At 48.0% G+C, this 22,337-nt stretch overlaps 1 protein-coding gene across 2 annotated transcripts in view; it reads left to right on the plus strand.

Annotated features, from left to right (window-relative positions):
* The window catches only part of LOC143425437 (uncharacterized), a 137,909-nt gene that overhangs the window by 44,889 nt on the left and 70,683 nt on the right, over window positions 1-22,337 (plus strand). The window contains exon 2 of one of the 2 annotated variants that reach the window (XM_076898209.1): window positions 3,760-3,913. In XM_076898209.1, coding sequence (XP_076754324.1) covers window positions 3,815-3,913 — 99 coding nt within the window. In that variant the 5' untranslated portion in view covers window positions 3,760-3,814. Of the gene's footprint in view, window positions 1-3,759; window positions 3,914-18,831; window positions 19,074-22,337 lie in introns of those variants that run through there. The other variant, XM_076898206.1, reaches the window with a different exon arrangement.

Raw genomic sequence — 22,337 nt, forward strand, 5'->3', positions numbered from 1 at the left:
CGTGGCACGCGCGACGAAAAACCTGGCTAGAGCATATACGTAGCCGTCCACCGGTCTTCGCGGTTGCCGATCGTGATCCGAGAAGTCGGTCGTGGCCGAAGATAACATCGTCGGTGGCTGACAGCGTTGCCCGAGCGTCTCCTCTCTCGTAGAAAGAAACTCGTTCGGATTACCGCACGGCTACGATGTTAAAGGTTAATTCATTATAATACGTCGAGGCTGTCGGTTGTTGGCGAGCATCGGCGAATAAAACCACTGGGCGACACAATTTGCATCGGACGTGTCGCTCCTTCGAGCTGGGAAACCGATTACTCCGACGCCGACTCGCTGACCTTGTTACCGTAATATCGCGTAAAAACGCGTACAGTTAACCGCTGATGCATTGAGATGACCGCTGATGCGGGCTCTCGGATACGTTTCGCTGCTGACTTAACGAGGCCGAAGTCGTCCATTCAGTTTTTTACTTGGGAACCGTTTCGTCGATGCTGAACGGTATTAATAGAACGAGCTTTGGCGAAGTTCGCGATCGAACTGCGAAACGAATCCCTTTTCCAATTTCTTCGTTGAATCGTAGCCACGGGATGGAAGCGCATTCGGGAATAAATATTTTCCATTGAGAGCGGATTCGCACTTCTTCCGCGTTTCCTTTGAATAAAGACGTGTTCGCCACTTATACGGTTTAAAACGCGAACATCGTAACGGGTCCGCGTTTAGTATAATTATTTTCTCGCAAAAACGGGTAAAGTCGTTGCGCGGTTTCTCGTTTGGACGAGCGTGTCGACGACTCCGCTTTGAGCTTTCCCTCCCCCCGAGATTGCACGCTCGCTCGCAACGAGCTGCACTTTGATCCTCCACAGAAGAAAGTTTTTTTCGCTGCTGGCATTTTCTCTCGCTGCTTCCGGTGTTTATTATCACGCGCGAACCGCGAAGTCACGAGACACGAACACCGTCACCGTGTTCCCTTTCGTTCGTCCCCGTAAAACGTGTTATTTGCAACGCTGCCGGGAAATTCGTTGAAAACAAAACCGCCCGTGCGCAACCCTTTCCCTTGTGTTTCCGGCTAGCAACCACCACGTCGCCATTTTCTCTTTCTCGTTCTCTCTTCGATTCTTCCGTTGCTTTCCCTTCTCCGTCTGAAACTGGGCTGATATCGTTTTGAAAACTCGCAGACGCCCTTTTCACGCGAAATTGCATTTAACAGTTTCAGGGTTGCGCATCGATGCCGGGAAAAGCGAAATTTGATTCTCGAGTATAAACGATTTAAAGAGTCGAGAATACTCGATCGGAAACTGCATTTTCAGATTAAAATACAGATCAGGCTCCATTTACGTCGCAGCTATTACAGTTGAGATATATCGCAGCTTATTCCACGCGGACGAAAAAGATATTTAATTCGGTTCAATTTAGCGAGATTAACGTAGACTATATTTTGAAAACGTCGCGGCGCGTCGTATTTTTAAACAGAAATAAATTACAGCCTCTCCAATAACGATATACATATGTAACAAGGGATTATAACAGATTTTAATCAATTATAGCCTCGCGTACCATGACGTGTTTCCCCACAGAAGCTGATTTGCATACTCTTGACGCCAGTCGTTTTTCACGAATGTCACAACGATCCATCGTGGCTTTACCATAATAACAAGCTGCGTCGTGTAATCATGGCCATCAAAAATCGAACCGTGCTATTTATAACTTACCGCCGCTCTTTATTGCCCGAGCGTAATACAAAAGTCAACGCGAAGGTATCATTTCTCAACGGGAACAATTCCACCGTCGTCCGTGGAACGAAAAATCTTCATCAACCGCTCCGATTTCTCTGGCGACGCGGTAACAGCTGCGCGAAACTTCCTGTCGTTTATCGATGCCGCGTCGCGACGCGCGTCCTCAGCGTTCCTGCTCCCGAAGGCGCGCGCGCGCGCGCTTACCGACGAGAGGAACCGAAATGGAGTAGCGCGACCGTTCGTTCACGACGGGTTAAGTTTGGCAATGAACCACTTGGCCGGAGTTCAAAAGCTTTTCGGTAAGTTCTTTCGACGTACGCGGCCCAGGAAGACCGTGACTAACGAGCGGCGAATGCGTCACGCTCCTCTTCTGGGCGCCACAACCTGTTTTTTCAATGTTTGCGCGCGCCTTCGCGGGCCTCTGCCGGCGTCACGCGTTCGTGCCTCCGCTACCGGCTTTTCTGGTCGCTCGTTCCTATTTCATTTTTCATGCCCGGCTCGTCCTAAAGTGGGACACGCGCGCGGAGACGGCGAGCCCGCTCGCGTGTCTAGCTCCATTTTTCGCCGCCGTTGGCGCGTACGCACACTCGTAATCGTCCGAGAACGTATTTCAGTTCCGGCATTCGTGCGTGACATTTGAACACGGCTGAGGAAAGGCAGAGTCCAAAACTCACGGTCCATAAATATAACGAGGATTCTCTAAGCTGCGCGCGACACTTACATCCCGCGTGTAGGAAGCCGTTAAGGAACGTCTGCGCGCGATTTCAACAACGCGCAATCTCGTCCGTCCCTGAAATATGCAAATCCGATTCATAAGAAAGTCATTGAACTTCGCGTACAATCCCGCTGGCTGTCCTAAACTTTTGGGACACCTGCTGCTTTTAATACAGCCCCGCTATAATAGCAGAGTCGTAAGATATCAAATGAAATAGTAGTGCCTCGTACATTTTCAACTACCACCTAACTCTTATCAAACTTTGGATAAACTTTGAACAGAGTAGACGAACAGAAAGCATCGCTTTAATAAAACGATAATGGAAACCCGATAAACTGAGTATCTATTACCCAAGAGAAACGTTTCCCAAATAACAGTAATTCCATGGCAAAAACGATTATCACGCACGAAGCTGCGCTAAAACCTCGTCAATCCTAATCTACCCTTGGAACGAACAGAATTGGTACATTCTTTTTGAACCCCCGTGCAATCTGGTAGTCCCCACGCGCGTCTAGAAGCCAATATTACCGCCTTCCTCCAATTAGGCGGGTCAGAAACGTCGGAAGCAGTCGCGTCGGCTGGTAGCCGTAATTATCGTCGATTAATCGTGCCCACGGATCAGGCAGGTGGAGCAGCACCCCGTCGCAACGATGTCGCGGGGGTCTTGGTCGGTGCGTGGTTGGCCGTGCCCCGTCTCTCTATGTCAATGTCAGCCGCGTCTCGTTTCTTCCGTGCGTTTCATTATGTATTTCGCCGGGGTGTCGGCCGTCGTGGATAGGCGCGACGCTATTTCGCCGCGGGTCGCACGCGATCTCGTTTGGACGGCTGTCGCTCATCGACGCAATTTACGTCGATGAACCCGCGAGGCACGGCCGAGGGTACGGTCTCTTGAATCGTTTATCGCCGGCCATTACCAGGGGATTTTCGACGGGGGGGTGCGCGAATCCGGCGTGAAATTCGTTTCGTCTTTTGTCTAGCCCCGTTCGATTCCGTCGCGCAAGTGTCGGTCGTTTTTATGGGGTTGGCGTTGAGAAAAAGGGGTGCGTGAGCGGAAGGGTTTCGCGAGTTGCTGCGTTCGGTAATGATACGGCGGTGTTTAAGTGGCAATTCTGTTCGACGCGCGAACAATGTACGATAGAGTGGGTTGGATATTTAAGAGTGTATCATTATTAACGCGCGCGACTTCCGACAGGTTAGATTTGAGATCCGTATCCTCTACGCGTCGAGGCTTGTTACTTATCTCCCGTACTAGCTATCCGTACGGGTATCGTCGTATTTAACGAGCTGAATTAACGTGTCAAGTTTGTGTATTTACAGAGGGTGCGGGGAATCGCATAGACTACGGTCGTAAGCTGGATTAAGGACGGACATCATGGAGCGCTACGAAGAGGAAGGCGAGGACAGCGACAACGAGACGGACCAGGAACAGCTTCTGAACGAGTGGCTAAGCGAGCTGGACAGCCTGACCGTGGTAAATAACCCAATTTAACTCGCCCAATTAATTCCGATTAATTATCTCGATCCTCTTCAAATTTACATCATATTCGAACACGTACGATCGTTGCAGTGGTCGCGAAAAGACTCGAAATCCTGTATCCTAGAATATCGTCGCAACAGCGAACTTTTCGTGTAAATTGACAGACCGTCACTGTCACAAAAGCGTCCGTCCACTGAAAAGACAGCTGGTGCTCGGTTCAAACAGCCACGCTCGACGCCGCTCAATTGGTGTCAATTGACGTGCAGTCTAAATAATTCACTGATAGGACCGTTCGCATGAAAAACGACGCGACGCTGGCGTTTCGGGTTCTGTAAAAGGTTCGCCTCCCATTGCAGTGCGCGATCGCGATTCAATCGGTCTCCGTTACACGAGAACGATTAGTATCGACCAGGTCCGTTACCACGTGCCATCGATAGGGAAATCTTACGTGCGATAGAAACGATCTGTGCGTTTAGCGGTACAGAATCGATCTCGGTCGTACGACTGTCGAGGGGGCGTACAATGGCGGCCGCTAGGCGACAAATTGTCGACGATCGATTACGATTCGAACTTTGCCCGCGCGCGGAGTTTCCAACGCTCCACGAACGGTGCCTCGAACTTCCGGCACCGCGACGATCGCTCGCGACGTTAATTGGAAAGGAGCGTGCTTTGGACCGCTGTGAATTATTGTCCATTGAAAAGTCCCGTGAAAGTTATCGAGTCGCTTTTTTCCTAGGTAAATTCAAAGAGATCGCTTTCTATTTCGGTGAGAAGTCTCGACTGAAACAGCGGCGTCTAGTTATTTATTGGACTCGAATTAAAAGGACTGTCGAATCGAAGCTTCTGTGTGACATACGCTCGGTTAAATTTACAATTCTGTACCGTGGAAATGAAACACCTCGTTGAAGCGTACAAGCGATGACGCGTCGATACTTTTTACGAGCGCTGAACTCATTGATGATTAACAGGTAAACGTGGCAAATGAACACACTTGGCAGCTGATCGGTGCGGTAACTTCTGCGAAAGAGGCGATCAGGGTCTCCGGTAGGTGCGAATTGATGCTGTTGGCTCGCAAACGACGCGTGAAAATCGGGCAGCTCGTTAGGAAAGACGCGCAACGGCTCTTTCGAAGGGAGCAGCTCGACCGTATCTCTCCACGGCGACGGACGAGCGATAGATAGGAGAGCGCGAAGAGTTGACTCGTGCGCCGGAGGATAGATTAAACGTGTTCGAGTCGCGGCTAACGACCGCGAAAGAGTTTTATGCACTTGCACTTGCACTTGGACTTGGACCGTTGCTTCGAGTTGCGCGCCGGAAAATCGACAGCCGGGTACAGCGATGAGCGTCGTCGTTCGCGTCGTTCCGCACGGATCGCGTCAAAATCGAACGTGGTAATCAACAGTGTGCTATTTTTCCAAATACCTGCTGTTTAAGTAACAATTTTTTTAGTTTACGGTGTCTTAATTTGACGCTGTTAATTAATTCGAACGTGAACAGGCTGGAATGGCGGGAATTAGGTTGATGAATAAAATTACATGTAATATTGCATGGAACATAATAGAACCGTGTAATTTGGTCGTTACCTAGCATGGTATGTATATTAAGCTTGATATTGTACGTTTAGGCTCCGATATTAACAGGTTCGGTGCTCCGTTTAATTATATTAGCCCCGTGCATTAGCTATTCAGGCTGCTATTAGGATGATAGCTGGATTAGGGGTCTATATACCTGTGAGGGCCGTGCGTTCATATTTCTGTGTACGGAAAGGAAGATTGTACAATTAAGGTGCACCGAAAGAGTAGATAATATCTGTCGGATTAAAAAAAAAAAAAAAATGAACACCTTTAATTAATATATAATTTTAAACGAAATCCTTATTCCTTATACGTAACAGAATACTTTCGCCAGTGCCTGCGTTTTGTAATTAGCCCCGGGATTTCTATGCTCCTCCATGGATCGCTTTCGAACTCGAGAGTCGCTTCAAGGAAGCGGTCGTTGTAATTATGAAACAATAGATAATAATAGCGGTATCATAAATCGCTAACGACGATACGACCCAGTGTCGGTGAAAGTAAGCGGACAATGAAAGTAACGTTATCTGCGGCTCGTCCGTAGCAAAACAAATAATCGAATTGAAAGTATAGGAAAGTATGGCGGAGCGTCAATTCGATCTACTTTGCCCATATTTTGCGCGCAATCCACGATACCGTCGGTTTGGCTTTCTAATTATTCCCTCGGTCGAACGGTCAGCCATCTTGGTCGTAGCCGTTCCATTAGAATAGCTAATCCAGCTCAACGCGTGTCCAAGAATCACGGGTCCCGTTAGGAGTATTCTATTTTTCAAGAAAAATTCCTGGCGTCGGCTCGGAATTGAAGGAAGGGAGAACGAGCTCCCCGGCGACAAGAGCAGGTACGAATCGAAGACCATATATTAACCTTGGCGGAGATAGCGTTGCGTGTGCAACAATCCTCCACGAGCGTGTACGTGCACCGGAAGGTGTTCGATTATCTGTCTAGCGCGATGCGCGCGCCGGATCCTTCCTGTCCAAGAGCGGAAAGGTGAGGAGAGCTTTTGCACTTGCACTTGGCGGTGCATCGGAGGTCGGTCAAGGCGCCTCTTGCACAGATCGATAACCTGCCATCGCGGAATGGATAACGTTGTAGCGTACGCGGTTACTTTGACGCGAAAACTAGGGACAATTTTGAAGTATCTACGTTCTACGAGATACAGTGATAAAAATTGAAACGCTTTCGCGGACGTGAACGATAAAGAGAACTAGACGATACACAAGAATCGTGTCTATATTCGATGTGTTTAACTAATTCTCTATGGACAGTTTCGAATTATCTCGTTCCCAATTACCTTTTTCTTTTTAGCTACGTTCTGGCACAGGCTGCTTCGGAATATTCGAGTACGTTTGCCAGTTCGCCGGCTCAAAAGCCAGAGAGGCAAAACGCGACTTTCATCGGATGTTTTTTTCCAAATTATTTCTCAACGACCTACCCGGTTTGATTGATTAACGAATCGAGTGGCTGATGGTATCGATGGCTCGCTACGCTGCCTCTTGTACGCCAATTTTTTTCATTTATTGTCTGCTAATTAATGGATCGAATCTTTCGCGATATTACTTTGTGCTTCTGTCGCGTACGCGACGAGTTGCGATGGAAAACGGTCGCTTCAAAAGAGATTGATAAAGGCGCGTCGATCAACAGTGGAATTTTCGAGCAAATGCTCTATCGAATTCGCAGTTGTTAGTGTTCGTTTGTAAATGTGAATAGAATTTAGGTCGAGAGAAATGTTGAAATTGATTGCCAAGAGAAGGGAGGGCTATCAACTGGTATCAACCAATTGAAATTGATAGGGTATTTTGTCGTGAATGCGACTATTCATATTTGATACCGTTATTAAATCATCATGTATTCCGTACTGTTGTTTCTATTATTAAATTAACGTATTTTTTGAAAATTGCATTTTTCACGATTTCCCATGCCTGCATTGTTCTTCGTTGCAATTATCGCATCGAAGTTACAGATCGCGAGATCTAAGAATCGCGGATCTAACGTTGTATCTCTCGTTCGACGATTCCGTTCTACGTAAGTCGCGTATAAGATTTCTCTAGCTTAACGAATTGCACAATTGGATTCCCAGAATGCATATGAAACTGCAAGGATGTTAATTTGTCGTTCTGGTTGTGAATTCAATACTTAATTGGCTTGTACCATGTATCATTGTTGTTATTCCTTTTTGTGGTAGAAGATTAATCTTTTCTGACGTTATGATTCATTTTTATCACGTCACTCTGTTAAATAAACGTTTCCAATTGGAATATTACAATGATCTCTTTTATACTCAAATAGGTCGCCGAGTATTTCAGCCTGTTACTTTTTGCTAATTAATTTCTGCTCAGAATGATCAGAGGCTATCATCATCGTGTTACTGTTATTAATTATTGGCTAATTAATTTCACTCTCGTTTCTTATTACTTCATTGCAGCGCGATCTAATATTTGAAACGCGAGACGTTCTGTTTCGTGTATATTGAATTATCTTCGTCAAGTACGTTACCGACTTGACGTAGTTTTCTACTTTATCCACCATCAATAAAGTTTCCTCTACTGTCTACCACTTACGGTCATAGTCTTCGAGGTCTGCATACTTGAGGCGCGGTTACAGCTTTAGTGAAAATTATTAAAAATTTCCAAGTTCAAATAATTTTGTATACATTTAAAATTTGTAATTCTACGTGCTTTCCTCGTTCTCGAGAAAGCTTCAATTTTTGATGATTTTCTTTCGGAACTAACGTGAAATTTTCACTTTTATTACACTTATTACGTCCAATTAACTTCCAATAACCGACTTTGACTTTTCGAAATCAAAAATCTGCTAAAGTTCTTATATTTGTTAGATTGTAGACTTTTTTCTCAACGCCACGTTTTGTTTTCACTTTTACCATTTATGACATTAATTAAAAAATAACCAATGTATTCAGAGCATCGTACGGACCTTGACATAACGAGGGCAGGATCGTGTTATACCGAATGATGAAGTACGTCCACGGTAAAATAGACAAATGCCTGAGGACTTCCGGTGGCTATTAGTATGCGGGCATCGTAGTATCCGCATCCGCGCGGCTCTTCTTGGCATCGTTAATCGCGGCGAGAGTCTTTGTTCGCCGATATTACTATATCCGGCTATAATTCCCTACGATATCATCGGGACGAAAATTTTCTGGGAATCGATGCGCTCTCTCTGGGAACCCCTTCGCGACAGAATTGGATTAATGGAGGGAAATTCTTCATTGACGTTCGGTGAAACTCGAAACAGGATGCCTGGTAAATTTCAAGGCCCGCATCGAAATCTTTGATGAGAGAGGAAGTAGAATTTTCGATTTTGTTCTCGCTGTGAAACGGATCTCAATTTTGCCCAAGGAAAAATGCGGCTTTAGTTGTTGAAGAGATTCTTAATTAGCTCGCTCGAACGAAACTTAAATCGAATTCCGTTCGCTTCAGCAACGTTTAATACCGCTTCTTTCAAAATCAATGTTTTATTCGGGAAAAAAGTCGACTTCGGTACTTGGATATACTTCTTTAGAAAAACCTTCTCTCCTTAGAATTGCATTACGATTTCCACTGCGCCCCTTTTCAAATACGACTCGAACAGCCGGGGAATCATAATTGGGTAACCTCATGACCGTGATATTTCCGCACAGTTCGCTGGGCGAAAAGTTGAGTTCGTTAGGAACGATCCCAGGTAAACCCTCGATGCTTGGTATTCATTTCGAACGGGGCTCGTTACTGCCACGAAATCGGTAACAGAAGGACCCTTATGTCCACTGGGATAACACCAGACGTGCAGCATTCAGCTGCAATTAAATCGAAACGAAGCTGGCCAGTTTTGCGCCTAACAGCAGGCATTTCGTAGACGTTACGCGCTGACATCCATTTTGATATAAGCGACGTCGATAAAGTAGGTAGCCATAATGAAAAAATTCACGCTTACTTTGCAAACGCAAGTTTTTTGAACGTTAAATTATCAATGGCTAACAAGCGAAACTTTAGACGCAATTCCGTCTGAATTGTGAATCGACTAGGAAGCAAGAGAAAGAAAGAGAAGGGAAAAGAAAAAGTTCATTATACCAGCCCCGAAAGCCTATTAATACAATATAAATGATTGCCTTTGTCGAATTGGGAATTTAAAAGAACAGCTCGGTCCGGCATCTGCGGAGTCGATGCACCTGGTCCGAAAACCTAGGATTCTTTGTTAGTTCTCTAGCAGGGCCGGTGTTCTACATGAAAAGAATAGGGAGAAAAGCGTCGAAAAGGAGATCGAACGTGGACGGAATAGTTCAGGTAGCGAATCGACCCACGTGCCCAGGGACAGCTGCAATTTGACGGGCCTTCTTCTTCCTTCGCCTCAGCCTCCCCCGTATCCTCGTAAGGCGATCCTCTCTTCCGTGTCTCGAAGAGGCTTCTGTTTTCGTCAGCCTCGGGATCAGACGAACCGTTATCATTTCCGTCTCATATCGCGACGCTTCTCGCGTGTTCGATTTGATCTTAGATCTTAGAACCATTCTTCTAATACAAGCGTCTTCGTATAATTGACGACTTTAAATGTTTTTTTTTTATGAAGCTGAATTGTGAAATGTTCTTCTTTTAACGGTTGAGAAGTTCGAATTGTTAGATTGTTAGTTGCGTATGTGGTAGAAAATGCAAGAATACCTTTCGAATTTCTTTTCTATTTCAACGGTGAACGATATTCGCTGAAACGATACGGAGAGAAAGAAAATTTAGAGGGCACGCGATAACTGTAACGCGATAAGCGAGGAAATGGAAGAAATGGGGAGACGGTTGCTCGACTGCGAAACTTTTCTCTCGAACACCAGCGCAAATCGATTCCCATTTCTTCGCCGTCAGGAGGAGAGCGGAGAAAATCGAAGGAATAGAAAACTCCTATCCGAGCATCAGCCACGCGCACTGTCTACCATCTGTTGCGCTCCTCTCCTAATCTTTTTTCGGGATCGCCGGAACAACTGGAAATATCACCGCCGCGAGACTCTCGTGGACCTCTTCAGCCCACTGCTTGGTATTCACCAAGCTTTCCCATTATACGATCGTTGTACATTATTAAAGACTCGAGATCGGGACGAGCGCATTATCCAGGTTAAAGAGACGTATCATTTCGGAGATTATCGCGCGGACGGTTAATGATAGCGCGTAAATGCATGGTTATTTAACACCATCCTTGCATCCTTATCGAGCAATTTATTTAAATGGTCGACGCGCACGTACGATATTTAATTCAAAGATAGTCCTGTACATGGTTCGTACGTTATCGAAAGTCTGCAACAACTGCAAACCATTCTGAACGAAGATTTCGCCCTTCGAAATAGTAGAGGAAGCGCGACAAGCTCGTGAAAATCTCTCGAGGAGCCTCGAGACGGACGGAAGGTTCGAGAAGCGAGCAATGACGCGCGGCTTAAGTGCGCTCATCCTCGTGCTCGGTATACCTGTATCCCCGTGGCCGAACGCTCTTAACACCTCGAGGACAGGGGAAGCCAGTCCCGTCCTTTGGGTTGCAGCTGCCTCTCGTAGCTGCAGCACGTGTTCCTCTTCAACCGGGGCAGGTGGTTGGCGTCGTTAAGCAATCGCCTCCCCCTCGGCGAAGGCCGTGATTTCGACGTGGCACGGTCGGCCAGCGTGATGCCACGATACACGAAATCTCTGCGAGAGACGAGGACAGGAGGTGCGCTGCGGTCCAGCACGAGGCTAGGAGGACGGGAAAAGGTGTCCGCGATCCGGCGGGATCGGAAGATGAACGTCCATCCGGATTATACCGTAGCGCTAGCGATCCTGGGGAAAATCCCAGATCGCGTACGGTTAAGTGGATCGGTAAGGGAGATGGATATTACGGATAATATCGAATCGGTTTACGATGCTGGTTTCTCTTTCTCGCGAGATCGGCCTGATAGGACGTTGTTACCGCTCGCAAGTGTCTGTTTCGCGTTAAATTGGCAATTGAGGTTTTCGAGATGGCCCGTTAAATCGAGACGCGGATGGATCGAGCGGTGAGTTACGCAAGCGAAAAGTTTATCGGTAACAATGATGATTCGTATGGTCATAATGGCATAACGTTGTTATGTAACATCCCGTGGAAGCAACGCGTTGTAAGAAACGTGCTGAAATACATCTCCATCGCAGCGATGCCTTCCAAACACCGTCATCGACCACACCCGACGGAACCGAGGAAGATCCATTCCGCGTCTCCTTTCGCGCATTCCCTCCCACGTAACGGGTCGTCAACCAGCGCGGCTACCTCGCAATAACGGAGTCAGTAATAAACCTCGCGTGTATCCTCGCCTCGAAGTATCCAACGTCGAACTCGCGAGCCGAGGACGAAAATAGGGCGGCGCGTTATTTAGTCGGGTGCACCCGTGAATCACGTTAGAGGAGATGAAACAGAGAAAGACGAAGGGTGGCGGAGAAGGACGGAGCGAGGAGCAGGTGGTACCGGAGATCTGCTTCTCGCTCGTGACCAGTTCCTGGATCATGGATACGCGGTTTACTGCCGCTTAATAAGCTGTAATAAGGACCGCCGGTACCATCGGCGCTCGATATTCCGTGCGCGATAAATCTCACCGGGCGCGGTCGTAACGCGAATCGCGCCGTGGCGAGAGAGACCACGGGGACCGAGCAGGTGGTGCGGTGGCTCGCTCGTTTCGAATTCGACGAGGAGCCCGCGCACGAACGCTTGTTCTTTTCTAAGGGTTCGAGCAGGGTTCCGGAGCTGTCCTCCCTCCCGTGACCGTCCGCCGCGTCGTAGTTTGATTTGCGCGTCTGCCCGTCGTCGCGAACCGGAATAATATGCTCGATAAGGCCTGTCGTTTTTCCTTCTTTTCGCTCGGACCGCTTCTTTATCCCGGCTCGACGGGACCGAAGTCACGGTCTCGAATCGGAGGCTGTTCCCGCGCGCAGATGTTTCTGTCGATTTCAATATTCGAATGACGCAGGTGATGCGTTACGTTATCGACGCGAATAACTTAATCGATCCGCCGCGTTCCCGTCGAGGCAAGGAACGGATCGAGCTGTGCATGTACGCGCACAGGGGAAAGTAGGAAGCGGCGTTAGAAATGCTAGGCGATTCGAAGGAGGAAGTTTCTAATCTCTGAACCTCATCGGCGTTGACCCGCCGCCTTGAAAATTATCTGGTTAAGAGCTGTTCCTTGTACAGGTTTACCTTATTATCGCCAAAAAAATGAACCGATTAGACGATCGGTTTAATAACCGTCTCGTAAATTTCCTTGCGCATAGTTTCATTTTTCAGGAATTGGAGGGTACACGTGTTTCCTCGGTTTTACCAATTTAGCGGAGCTCGTGACACGAGATCACGGCACGATATGGAGCTTTCGCTGAAAGCATGATCGTTAACGCTTCAGCTTTCCAGAACGGAGGCTCGTAGAGCGGCCTCGAAACGTTACGGACAATAAACAAGGAGCAAAGCCATCAGAAGCTTAAACCAGGGGAATTGGACTCGCAATAAATCTCACTTTTGGGTCAGCGGCGTTGGGTTAGGTCTCGTTCTCGACGCGATCTCGTTCTTATCTGTCCGGCTCGATCGAGGTCTAACGACGCGAAGACTGTGGCTCGCGTCGCTTCGAATAGGGGCGGTTCACCCCCTCTCGCGGAGGCCACCTCGGGGGATCCTTTTCGGTGGCGACTCGACAAAAAGCCCCCCGTCCTCTTCCTCTTCGCGTCCCTCTTCGTTGAAGGACTCCAGGTCGTCTAAGCGGGGAAAGGAGGCGGGAAAGATGGATTTTTCTTCCTTTCTTCTCGCATCCTCTTTCTTTCTTTGGCAAATCAGATGCAGCTTCGGCTCTCGTCGCAGCAGCGTGCAACAGTTGGCGAGGAGGAAACATCTGTCGGTCGCGGCGCATGCGTACCCCTCAGGTAAAACCTGCGGCGACCAGGGATTCTCAAATTTTTCATCGAGCTTTTTCGAAACTGCCACGGGGATCGTTTCGGTTCCGCCGTAGGGTGGGCAAATGATAGGTTCGCGAGCTGATGTACGTCGCAATTTTGAGGGCTCTTGGTGATCTTTTCTTGAAAACCACGCGAATCCATTATACGAGTTGTTGCGGAACGAACGTTTCAAGTTGAATTGTAGATACCGCAGTTTAGGAAGCCGCAGTTTAGAACAATGGGATTTGGAAATCACGTCTGAACGAATAATTTTTTGCTTCGTATTAGAAAACCGGTTACGAAAGTACGTAACGATGCACAAAGCGAGTGGAGAGCCGAAAAATTGGAAGCACGTTTTTCAACGGGCCAACAAAGGTTTCGCGGAACTTCTCAAGCGCCGCGCAATCATTCCAGCGTGCTCGTCATAGTTGTAGAACTCGCGATTACCAGCCCCGAGGATCGTTGCAGTAACAAGCAGAGTAATAACGCAACGCGGCGACTAGCAGTTACCAAGGCGGAAAAACTGGAGTTGCAATTACCGTTGTAATAATTAAGAAAGAACAATTCGCGGCCCCCGTCCGCGAATGCTAAACGACTCGTCGGAAATGGATGCTGGCGCGTTTCGACGTTCACCTAATTTGCTCGCAGCTTTTCCGGTCGCCGTTCGAGCGTGATATTTTCATTTCAAAGAAGTAGGTGACTGGTTCTCTATTGCGTGGCTATTCCTATTAGACTTGCCTCTCGGCCGAAGCGGGCAATTTTAGAAACTGCTACGACTCGGGGCCGGATGTTTGGCCCTCGCGCCATTTCTAATTCGATCTTTACGATTTCATTGAACCTACGACTCACCAACTGAAATCTTCGAGCACTTTCTACAAACCACTCTTACCGAACGGTACATTCGATGCCGCTCGTGGTTAACGGATAAATGTTTTTTAATTAGCTGGTACGTCTCATTTCCAGTAACAAATTCACAAATTACCACCGAATGTCGTCTCATCGATCCGTTTCCAGCGTCTCTCCGTTACGTCGCCTATCAAATTATACACCCGACGCGATCACGGAACAAAACACGATGCCAGAAGTCTCCACGATCGTTCACTCGGCTGTATAAGAACCATCGAGATTGATCAATTAATTATACGCCGCTCCGTTATCCCCTTCTTTCCACGATGGGAACGAATAAGACGGTCGGTCGATAATCCGATCGGTAATTAAAATTTAACGGGCATTCGGTGTGCCGTGTGAAATTCTATTATCCTTAACCGCGAGTTACTTGGTCGATCGGATCTACGCCGTGGAACCAAGATGGCCGCGACGCCTCCGTCCCCGGGGTTGCGCGAATGAGTCACGCGAGAATTGCATATTCGCCTGCTCGCGCAAGGGGTAGGCGAAACACCCTCGTTACGTGTCCCACGCTGTTTATTATTATCATTGCGCCGATTCTGATGCAAATTCACTGATCACTCGATCTTTTCATTAGTCACACAGTGGCAGTGCGACGATAGCGATGATGGTGACGATGACGATGACGATGGTGGTCAACTCGACGCTACTTTACAGTTTATAAATTGCTCTATGCAAACGGCTGGGAGCAAAAAGAGTCTGCGAGCTGCGGTTTATTATTTAATTGCGAGCCGGCGAGAGAATGATCGAATCGTTGAGTGGCATCGATTGAGTCCAGGGACGCGGCGCTCGTCGCCTGGTGCTTTCGATACCGTTGCTGGTCATCTAATTTATAGAATAACATACGTACTTGCTTTCATTAATTTATTACCCTTGCGTGCCACGGAGTTTCGTTTCGAAAGTTGGCAAGCCTGATGGACGAATGAAAGTTGGGGTCGTCGATACTTTTCGCAATTAAAATGCAATTAGATTGACACCGTGAGTAACTGTGCTATATTAATCTCGCAGTACGAGAGTGTGTTTACCGGTCGTTACAGTTTCCGAATGCACTTTTTGTTGATGTAAGAGTAGAAATCTAGAGAAACCGATAGTTTCCGTACAGCCGGCGAAAGAAAGCTAACGATAAATCGCGAGCGATTACGATTACACGATTATGTATCTTCTCCTTCGCTCGTTTCAATTAACTCTGCCAAGCGTGACGTTTTGATAGATTAAAATTTCATTTGCGACTATGGGAAACCGCTTAGGCATTATTATAACGCATTTACGTAGACTCCAGCGTCATTTTGGTGCCGGAGGATATCGAAAGTATAATTACGTCCCCGCAGTTGAAAGCAATCATTTTTATTCTCTAAACGTTCCACGACCTCTCATTATCCTTTCCACGTATCATCCAAATTTTCACCGTGCGAGCGTCGCAAGTTTTTTCATCGTGTCAGCACTCGAAGGCGTGAAATCGACCAGTAATATTCTCACCGTCCGAGCATTCCGTGGAACCTGTCTTCGCTCATGTAGCCGTCTCGTGACAGAAAACGCTCTTGATCAATGAGCACCGATCATCGGTAGGAAGCAGAAAAATGATACGTTTTCGCCTTGGTGAGAAATAACCTGATGGCTTTGACAGCTCGTTCGGGACCGCAGATATTTACGTATGAAAAAGACCTTCGAACGTGAAATTAATAGCAATATTCAACGGGATTATGCAAGATGACAGATGTCCCGGGTATACTTTGAATCAATTGACCTACATCCCTCGGACACGTTCTCCGGCGTGGCAGATATCGAGATAAAGCATCGTCTGCGCCATTGTGTTTATTCGTGCCAGCAGAGCAAAATACACGCGTGTCGCAAAATAACAAAAGCGCAGGGAGGATAATACAAGACGCGAAACTCTCGTTACTCTGTCGTTACGTCTGATATAAAAATGGATTCGATATGAGATCGACAGATCGAATTCAATACGTACGATTGTTACGATACGAGCCGCGCGCGTGCACGTCAGGATGCGAGTTGAAAAATTGTCAAACGCACGATGGTATCGTTGACGCCGCCGCAATAGATCCTTGGAGTACGAAAGAACGTCGATTCTGAAACTCAAGCGCGCGAACTGGGTCACCCGGATCGCGATACTTCCTCGTCTTCTTTTTCTTTTTTTCCCCTCTTTTTTTTTTCTCCCTCCGGTATAAAACGCGCAACGAGTCCTTCGAGGTTATCTCACCTGTAGGCGTGCCTCGTGCGAACCGTTCCGTTGTATAACGAGAAATATCCCAGGGGAAGTGGAACGAGCCGCATTGTCTGCGCCGGTGAAAGAAGGAACTTTGAACTTGGCTGAGATTCGCGGCAACAATGGCCGACGAGTCGCGCGTCCGCGACGGCGTTAATGAAACGATCGTTTCAGATGTCAAACGATGAAATTGCGCGGCTTAATTGGCTGGACTCGGTTCCTTCGTCGAAACGCGAAATTCTGCTCTCGCGATGACATCCCACTTGCCAGTTCTTCGTTGGAATTTATTTGGCGATTCATTTTCTTAAGCGTCGTTCGGGAAAGTTCGTGGAACGTGTTCTTCGGGTGTTTCATGCAATCGAAAATCTGTTACGTTCGAAATTGCAACACAGCATCCGATGTTAAGATCATTCGGAAATCGAAGTCGTTCGTAGTAACGTGGACGATAAACGATTTTTTAAAAAATGCTAGTTATCGTTATCACAAATGGGCGAGAAAGTTGCTTTTACGATAATAACTGTCCACGCACTATCGATATTACAGTCATCAATAAATTGCATTACCCAATCGCAATAAAATGCGACAATTCATGAACTAGATACACGAGTTTCCGACAAATAATTATTTACTGCGAACAAATCAAGTTTTCAATACCGATACTTGACATCGTATCGAAACGCCAAGATTTCCCAAGCAGGAATCAAAAAATTAAAAACAGATTAGCATGAACGTATTAAAGAATTGACTAACAAAAGAAGAGGAGAAACGAGTAGAGATTTTGAAAACACTTCGAATCGAGGCAATAAACGAACAATACCGATTTCGCAAGGTTGCAAACGGCATTTTCGTTCGAGTAAGAAAAAGGCGGCAAGAGGCGTACAGCCGAAAGGTGCCTGGGGTCGTCGATGTGCCTGGAAAGAACGAAAAGGAGAGGATTTTGAGAAACACTGCGTATCTGTGCCGAGCGCCACGCGACCAGGTCGTCCGGTCGGGCTGGGTGCCGGGTGTTGTTGAAATCAACGTGGTGGGGTTCCTTCGACGACCACAACCGGAGCCTTATGCCTTCAGTCGACTCTCGGCTCTCACTGCGACTCGAGCTGGCTGAGATTCCGTTAATTAACTATCGAGCCATCCGCAACAGTGTGGCTGTAGAGAACAGGTGAACCATTAACCGCGTGTACGCGATTCAGATCTGATTACACCGGTGGTGAAAATCGGTCATTCGAAAAAGAAGATAGCATCCGAGATCGCGTTTGCCTCGAGGGAGCCATAAAAGGACATTTGCCAGCACCGAACAGAAGTAAATCGTCAACGATTATATCTTGGTGGAGCATCGGGGACCGTTAAGCGGGGAGGACAAATTCGTTCGATAAACGAATGAGAGAGAAGCAAATTTTCGTCAACGAAATCGAGTTAATGAGAACCCGTTGGGTGGACCTGTTGGAGCAGGATTCGAGGATCGTGAAGGAGTCGTGTGTCCGCACGATCGACAACGACAAAGGGTACTGTTTGAAAACCGTGGACCCCGTCGAGCGAGACTCGAGCGATCGCCACGGTCGATCCGGAGATCGATCCGACCAGTTCCTTTTACCGGTCGATCACCTCGATCCCGCGTCAGAGTCGCTCGAGGAGCGGGACGTGCAGGTCGCGTACGCGTCGCCGGCTGTTAATTAGTACGTGGGTGCCGTGACAGAGAGCGAAGGAAGGCGCTGGACGGTTGTCGAGGAAGAGTAAAGCTCGCGACGAGGTGGTCAGAGGGGAAGGAAGAAGCAGAAGAGGTAGAAGAACGGGAATACAGAGGAGAGAAGCTGCGAGAAGAGTGGCACCACGGTGGACAGTTAAAGAGATGCCGAAAGCGGTGGGGCCACGATTTCGAGGAGTAGAAGAGAGGATCGGGAAATAAGAGAGGCGAGAAGAGGGTTGGTTCAGCGTGTGGAGCCGGAGGAGACAGTTAAATAGATGCAGGAATCTGTGCGCGGCGCCATGCTGCTGTAGCGGCGAGAAAAAAAATATTTGGTTCCGCGCGTCTTTGTGCCGTTCGTGGCCGTGTCCGTGTGGATGGGACGTTGGAATCCCAGGAGCGTATCAGTCAGCGCGTTTGCCAACCGGTTAAAGGGACGCGAATCGACTCGAGGACCAGTTCGCCGTGGAGAACGTTAACCCGTTGGGACAGTTAGAGGAAACCACGGAGGCCGACGTTCGTCGACGCTCGCAGGCAAAAGGAGCAAGCGAAAATTCCTGGTGACACGCGATCGCATTAATCCCGGGGTACCAACCGGCGGGTCCATCGATGAACCTCGACCAGTGACCGTTTCCTCCTTTTTTCACTGTTTTCCCAACGACGACGAGGACGACGACTACGACGACGGCGGACAAATATCGAGCAAACATGTTGTGCGGCACGTTCAGGAAGAAGAGAAGGTATCCGGGAGACGAGTATCGATTGGTCAGATCGAACACGATGCCCAGGATCCTGTCGTCGAAGGAGGGCAGCCTGGTCTCTGTTCGGAGAACAAAGTCCTCGAGGGTGGCGGCTCGTTCCTCGCATCTCAGGGATCTTCTGCACATGGTAAGCCGTGAACGCGCGCGATCTCGCGTCGCATTTCGCTACTCGATTCGCGACTACGTGGCTACGTGACTCGCGATACTTCCTATCGCAATAAAATCGACCTCGCTGCTTAGGCGAAGGACTCGCGGCGGAGGGAAGAAATATGGCCGCGCGCTCGCGCTTTGACGTCCTTTACGGCGTTCTCGTCTATCCGCGTCTCGATCGTGGTATTTAAAAAAAAAAAAAACGTGCAACGTTGTCTGGCTGGTGTATCCAGTGAGAGAGTAATAAACTTATTATTTGAATATACTTACCTTCTAATTTACATGATTGATTATACGATAGATTAGCTCTTGAGAAAATTATGCGTTCGTATATCTTATCTATAATCAATTTTTCTTTTCATTCTTTTCGTCAAGGCCTCGCTGCATCGATCCCGTTCGTTTCTACCTTCTGTACTTGTACGAGACCGAAATCGCGCCATTTGAACGACGCGCGTGTCAAGGATCAGGTGCGCTTTATGGTCCTCCATTACTTAATCGTAGAAACATCCGTACATACCTCGTTCCAAAGCAGCTGTTCGAACATGGACAAACGATTTCGCCCGTGTAACAGCTGCTACCCGCGGATGATTAAATGAATTTCGTAAAACCGCATCGTGCGTTAACCTTAAACTTATATTAAGTTACTCGAAAGACATTGGTCTTGTTAATCGAAACTGTGTTTGCCGTTTAACATTGAATCGGAATATATACACGCATATGCATAATGGGATACTTCACTTTCAAATATTTCACTTTTCACTTCGCATGGGAGCAAACACTTTGTAGCACACTTTAACGAGGGACTTTAACGAGGTTTGGTTTCTGTTACATCTATATTGGCCGCAACAGATTAATATAATCAACGCAACCCATTGAACGCGTAAACGTCGATCCATTCTTCAAGGAAGGCACCCTCGGAGATGTTTGAAACGAACCGGTCCGAGGAAATTCGAAGAAGCCTCGACCGCGATTGTCCACCGGCATTTTGCTCGGTATTCACGTCGATCCGACAATAAGGGGCTTCGAGCCGGCCAGTCGATTGCCTCTCAAAGGTTCCGGACCATCTCTCTCTCTCTCTTTCTCTCTGTCTTCCTCTCCCATCTACATACATGAATGCGAATGCGTCATGCCCGTTTACATATGTATGCACACGGGGATATAGTCCGGCGCAGCGCGTACATGCGCGTCCCGTTGCATAATTTACGACGTCGTGCGCGAACGCGAACACGCGCGGAAACGCGGGTGAACGAAGCCGCGTTTAACGCTCGGACCGGGATCGATTTGTTTGGAGGCGTATGGGGCGGTAATCGGCGGACGATTCGAGCCGATCCAAGGGAAATCCTAATCGGCCGATTCACGCGGCTGACGCCCACCCTCGACGGCCTTCGCCAACCCTGCCACTTGTTTCCAGTAGACGCGGATCGCGCGCGTTTCCTTGTCGATTTCAAGTGGCGGTTGTTGGAATATTTTTGAATAATTTTCCGATATTTTCTTTATCATATATGAACTGTAAAATGTAAGACAGCAAGTTAAGTACGTCGATCGTTTGCAATACAATGTCTTGTATATTTTACTGACTGGTTCTGCATATATGATAAATTTAAGAAAAAGTGTGTCTGTTATTTAAAAATCTGCATCTCGCTTCTCGATACGTACAATGTTGATCGCAACTGTTCGTGTTCTTGTTTATGTCGCGTTGTGTTTCCTAAACTATTGATAAGTTCACACATGCTTCACACATGCGCACTTCACACAGCTCTTTCATCGATTTTCATTTTACTCTACATATACAGAAAAGAGGCAAGTATTACTAAAAGTACAAGATATACTGAGAAACTAATTAGCCGTAGAGTCGCGTAAAGATCGTTTCCGAAAGAAGCTCGAGGCTCGTTGCCTTGAACGCGGCTAGATGAACGATAACCTTCCAAGGCCAATGGGGGGAGGAGGGCCAGAAAAATCGTGGGACGGATAAGACGAAGCGAGGAAGGGAAGCCCAATAAGAGGGGCAACGATGTTGCACACCGTGTAGAAATTTGGTACGTCTTCCGAGAATCACCGTGGATTCCCGGTTACACGATCATTCGAGGGCAAAATACAGTGTCCGTGGCTGGGTGGTATCGATCGGTTCGATCAGAGGGTGGGCCGGTCACGATCGACCGGTGGCTCCGTGGCCGGTCCCTTCGTGCTCGTCGCCTTTGTCGTCGTCTTCCCGAAACTCGGCCTGTTTCTTTTTCGGTCTAAATCCGGCCACGGAGGCGCCTCTGGCCGCTCGCAGAAGTCGCCACGAGAGGCGATACTCGCCGGAAGAGGGAAAGAGACGGAGCGCGAGAGACCAAAAGGAGGCTGTGCGAGCCACCTTCCCGAGATGTTCGCCTTATAAGGCCTCCTCTGGGTGCCTGGCCGTCCATTAGAAATCCTTTGTCGTCCCGACCTCTTTTTCCGAACGGATTCTCGGGAGCTTTTCGTTCCACCGGCCTAGAGAATCCGTGGGCCAAGCGAACGCAGCGGCGGCCGCCAGGAGGCCGCGCGTTCGCGATGGAACCACCAAAGCGAAGGGTTTTTAAGATAATGAGAAAGCGAGCCGTTCTTTGTCCACTTGAGAGAATTACCCGGCGAGAGGAGAACGACGCCGACGCGACCCGGATGAGCCTCGTAACGCTGTAAAACCAGGATTCTTCGCCAGATGAGTCTTTTCACGGGAAGGAGACTTCGTCCGGTCTCCTGGGATCGGCGAACCGGTCCTTTGTTAAGGGCGCGGGTATTGTCCGGCGTTAAGCTCGTCGGCGTTGTTCTTGGGACGCTGCTGATGTTAATCACGCTGTTATTTATCCTTCTCTCGATCCACCGTAATCGACATTTTACGAGGGAACAAAGTTATAATATTTTATTACATTCTACTTACTATGTACAGTTGCAAAGGTGAGCGGCATCTCGAAGTTAACTTTGTAAGAAGAATATCGCAAAAATGCCGTAAAAAATTTTGCCTCGCCTCGAGGTAACGTCGAAGTCGAGCACGCGTAAAAAGCAGATCGCTCTCCGCTAAAAACCGCAGCGCACAGCGTGAAAATTTGCTCACCTGGCCGAACAAAATTCTACAGGTTCTTCGATCCACAGTGCCCGCAGAAAAACGTTCTCGACTCGATATCTATAATTGCCGTGGCGTTTTTCCAACGGCCTTCGTTGCAAAGCGATCGCCGGTGCCTTTCACTGTTCAACATCCGCGTCGGTTTTCAGTATCTCG

The sequence above is a fragment of the Xylocopa sonorina genome, chromosome 7 (genome assembly GCF_050948175.1).
Source record: "Xylocopa sonorina isolate GNS202 chromosome 7, iyXylSono1_principal, whole genome shotgun sequence".
Lineage (NCBI taxonomy): Eukaryota > Metazoa > Arthropoda > Insecta > Hymenoptera > Apidae > Xylocopa > Xylocopa sonorina.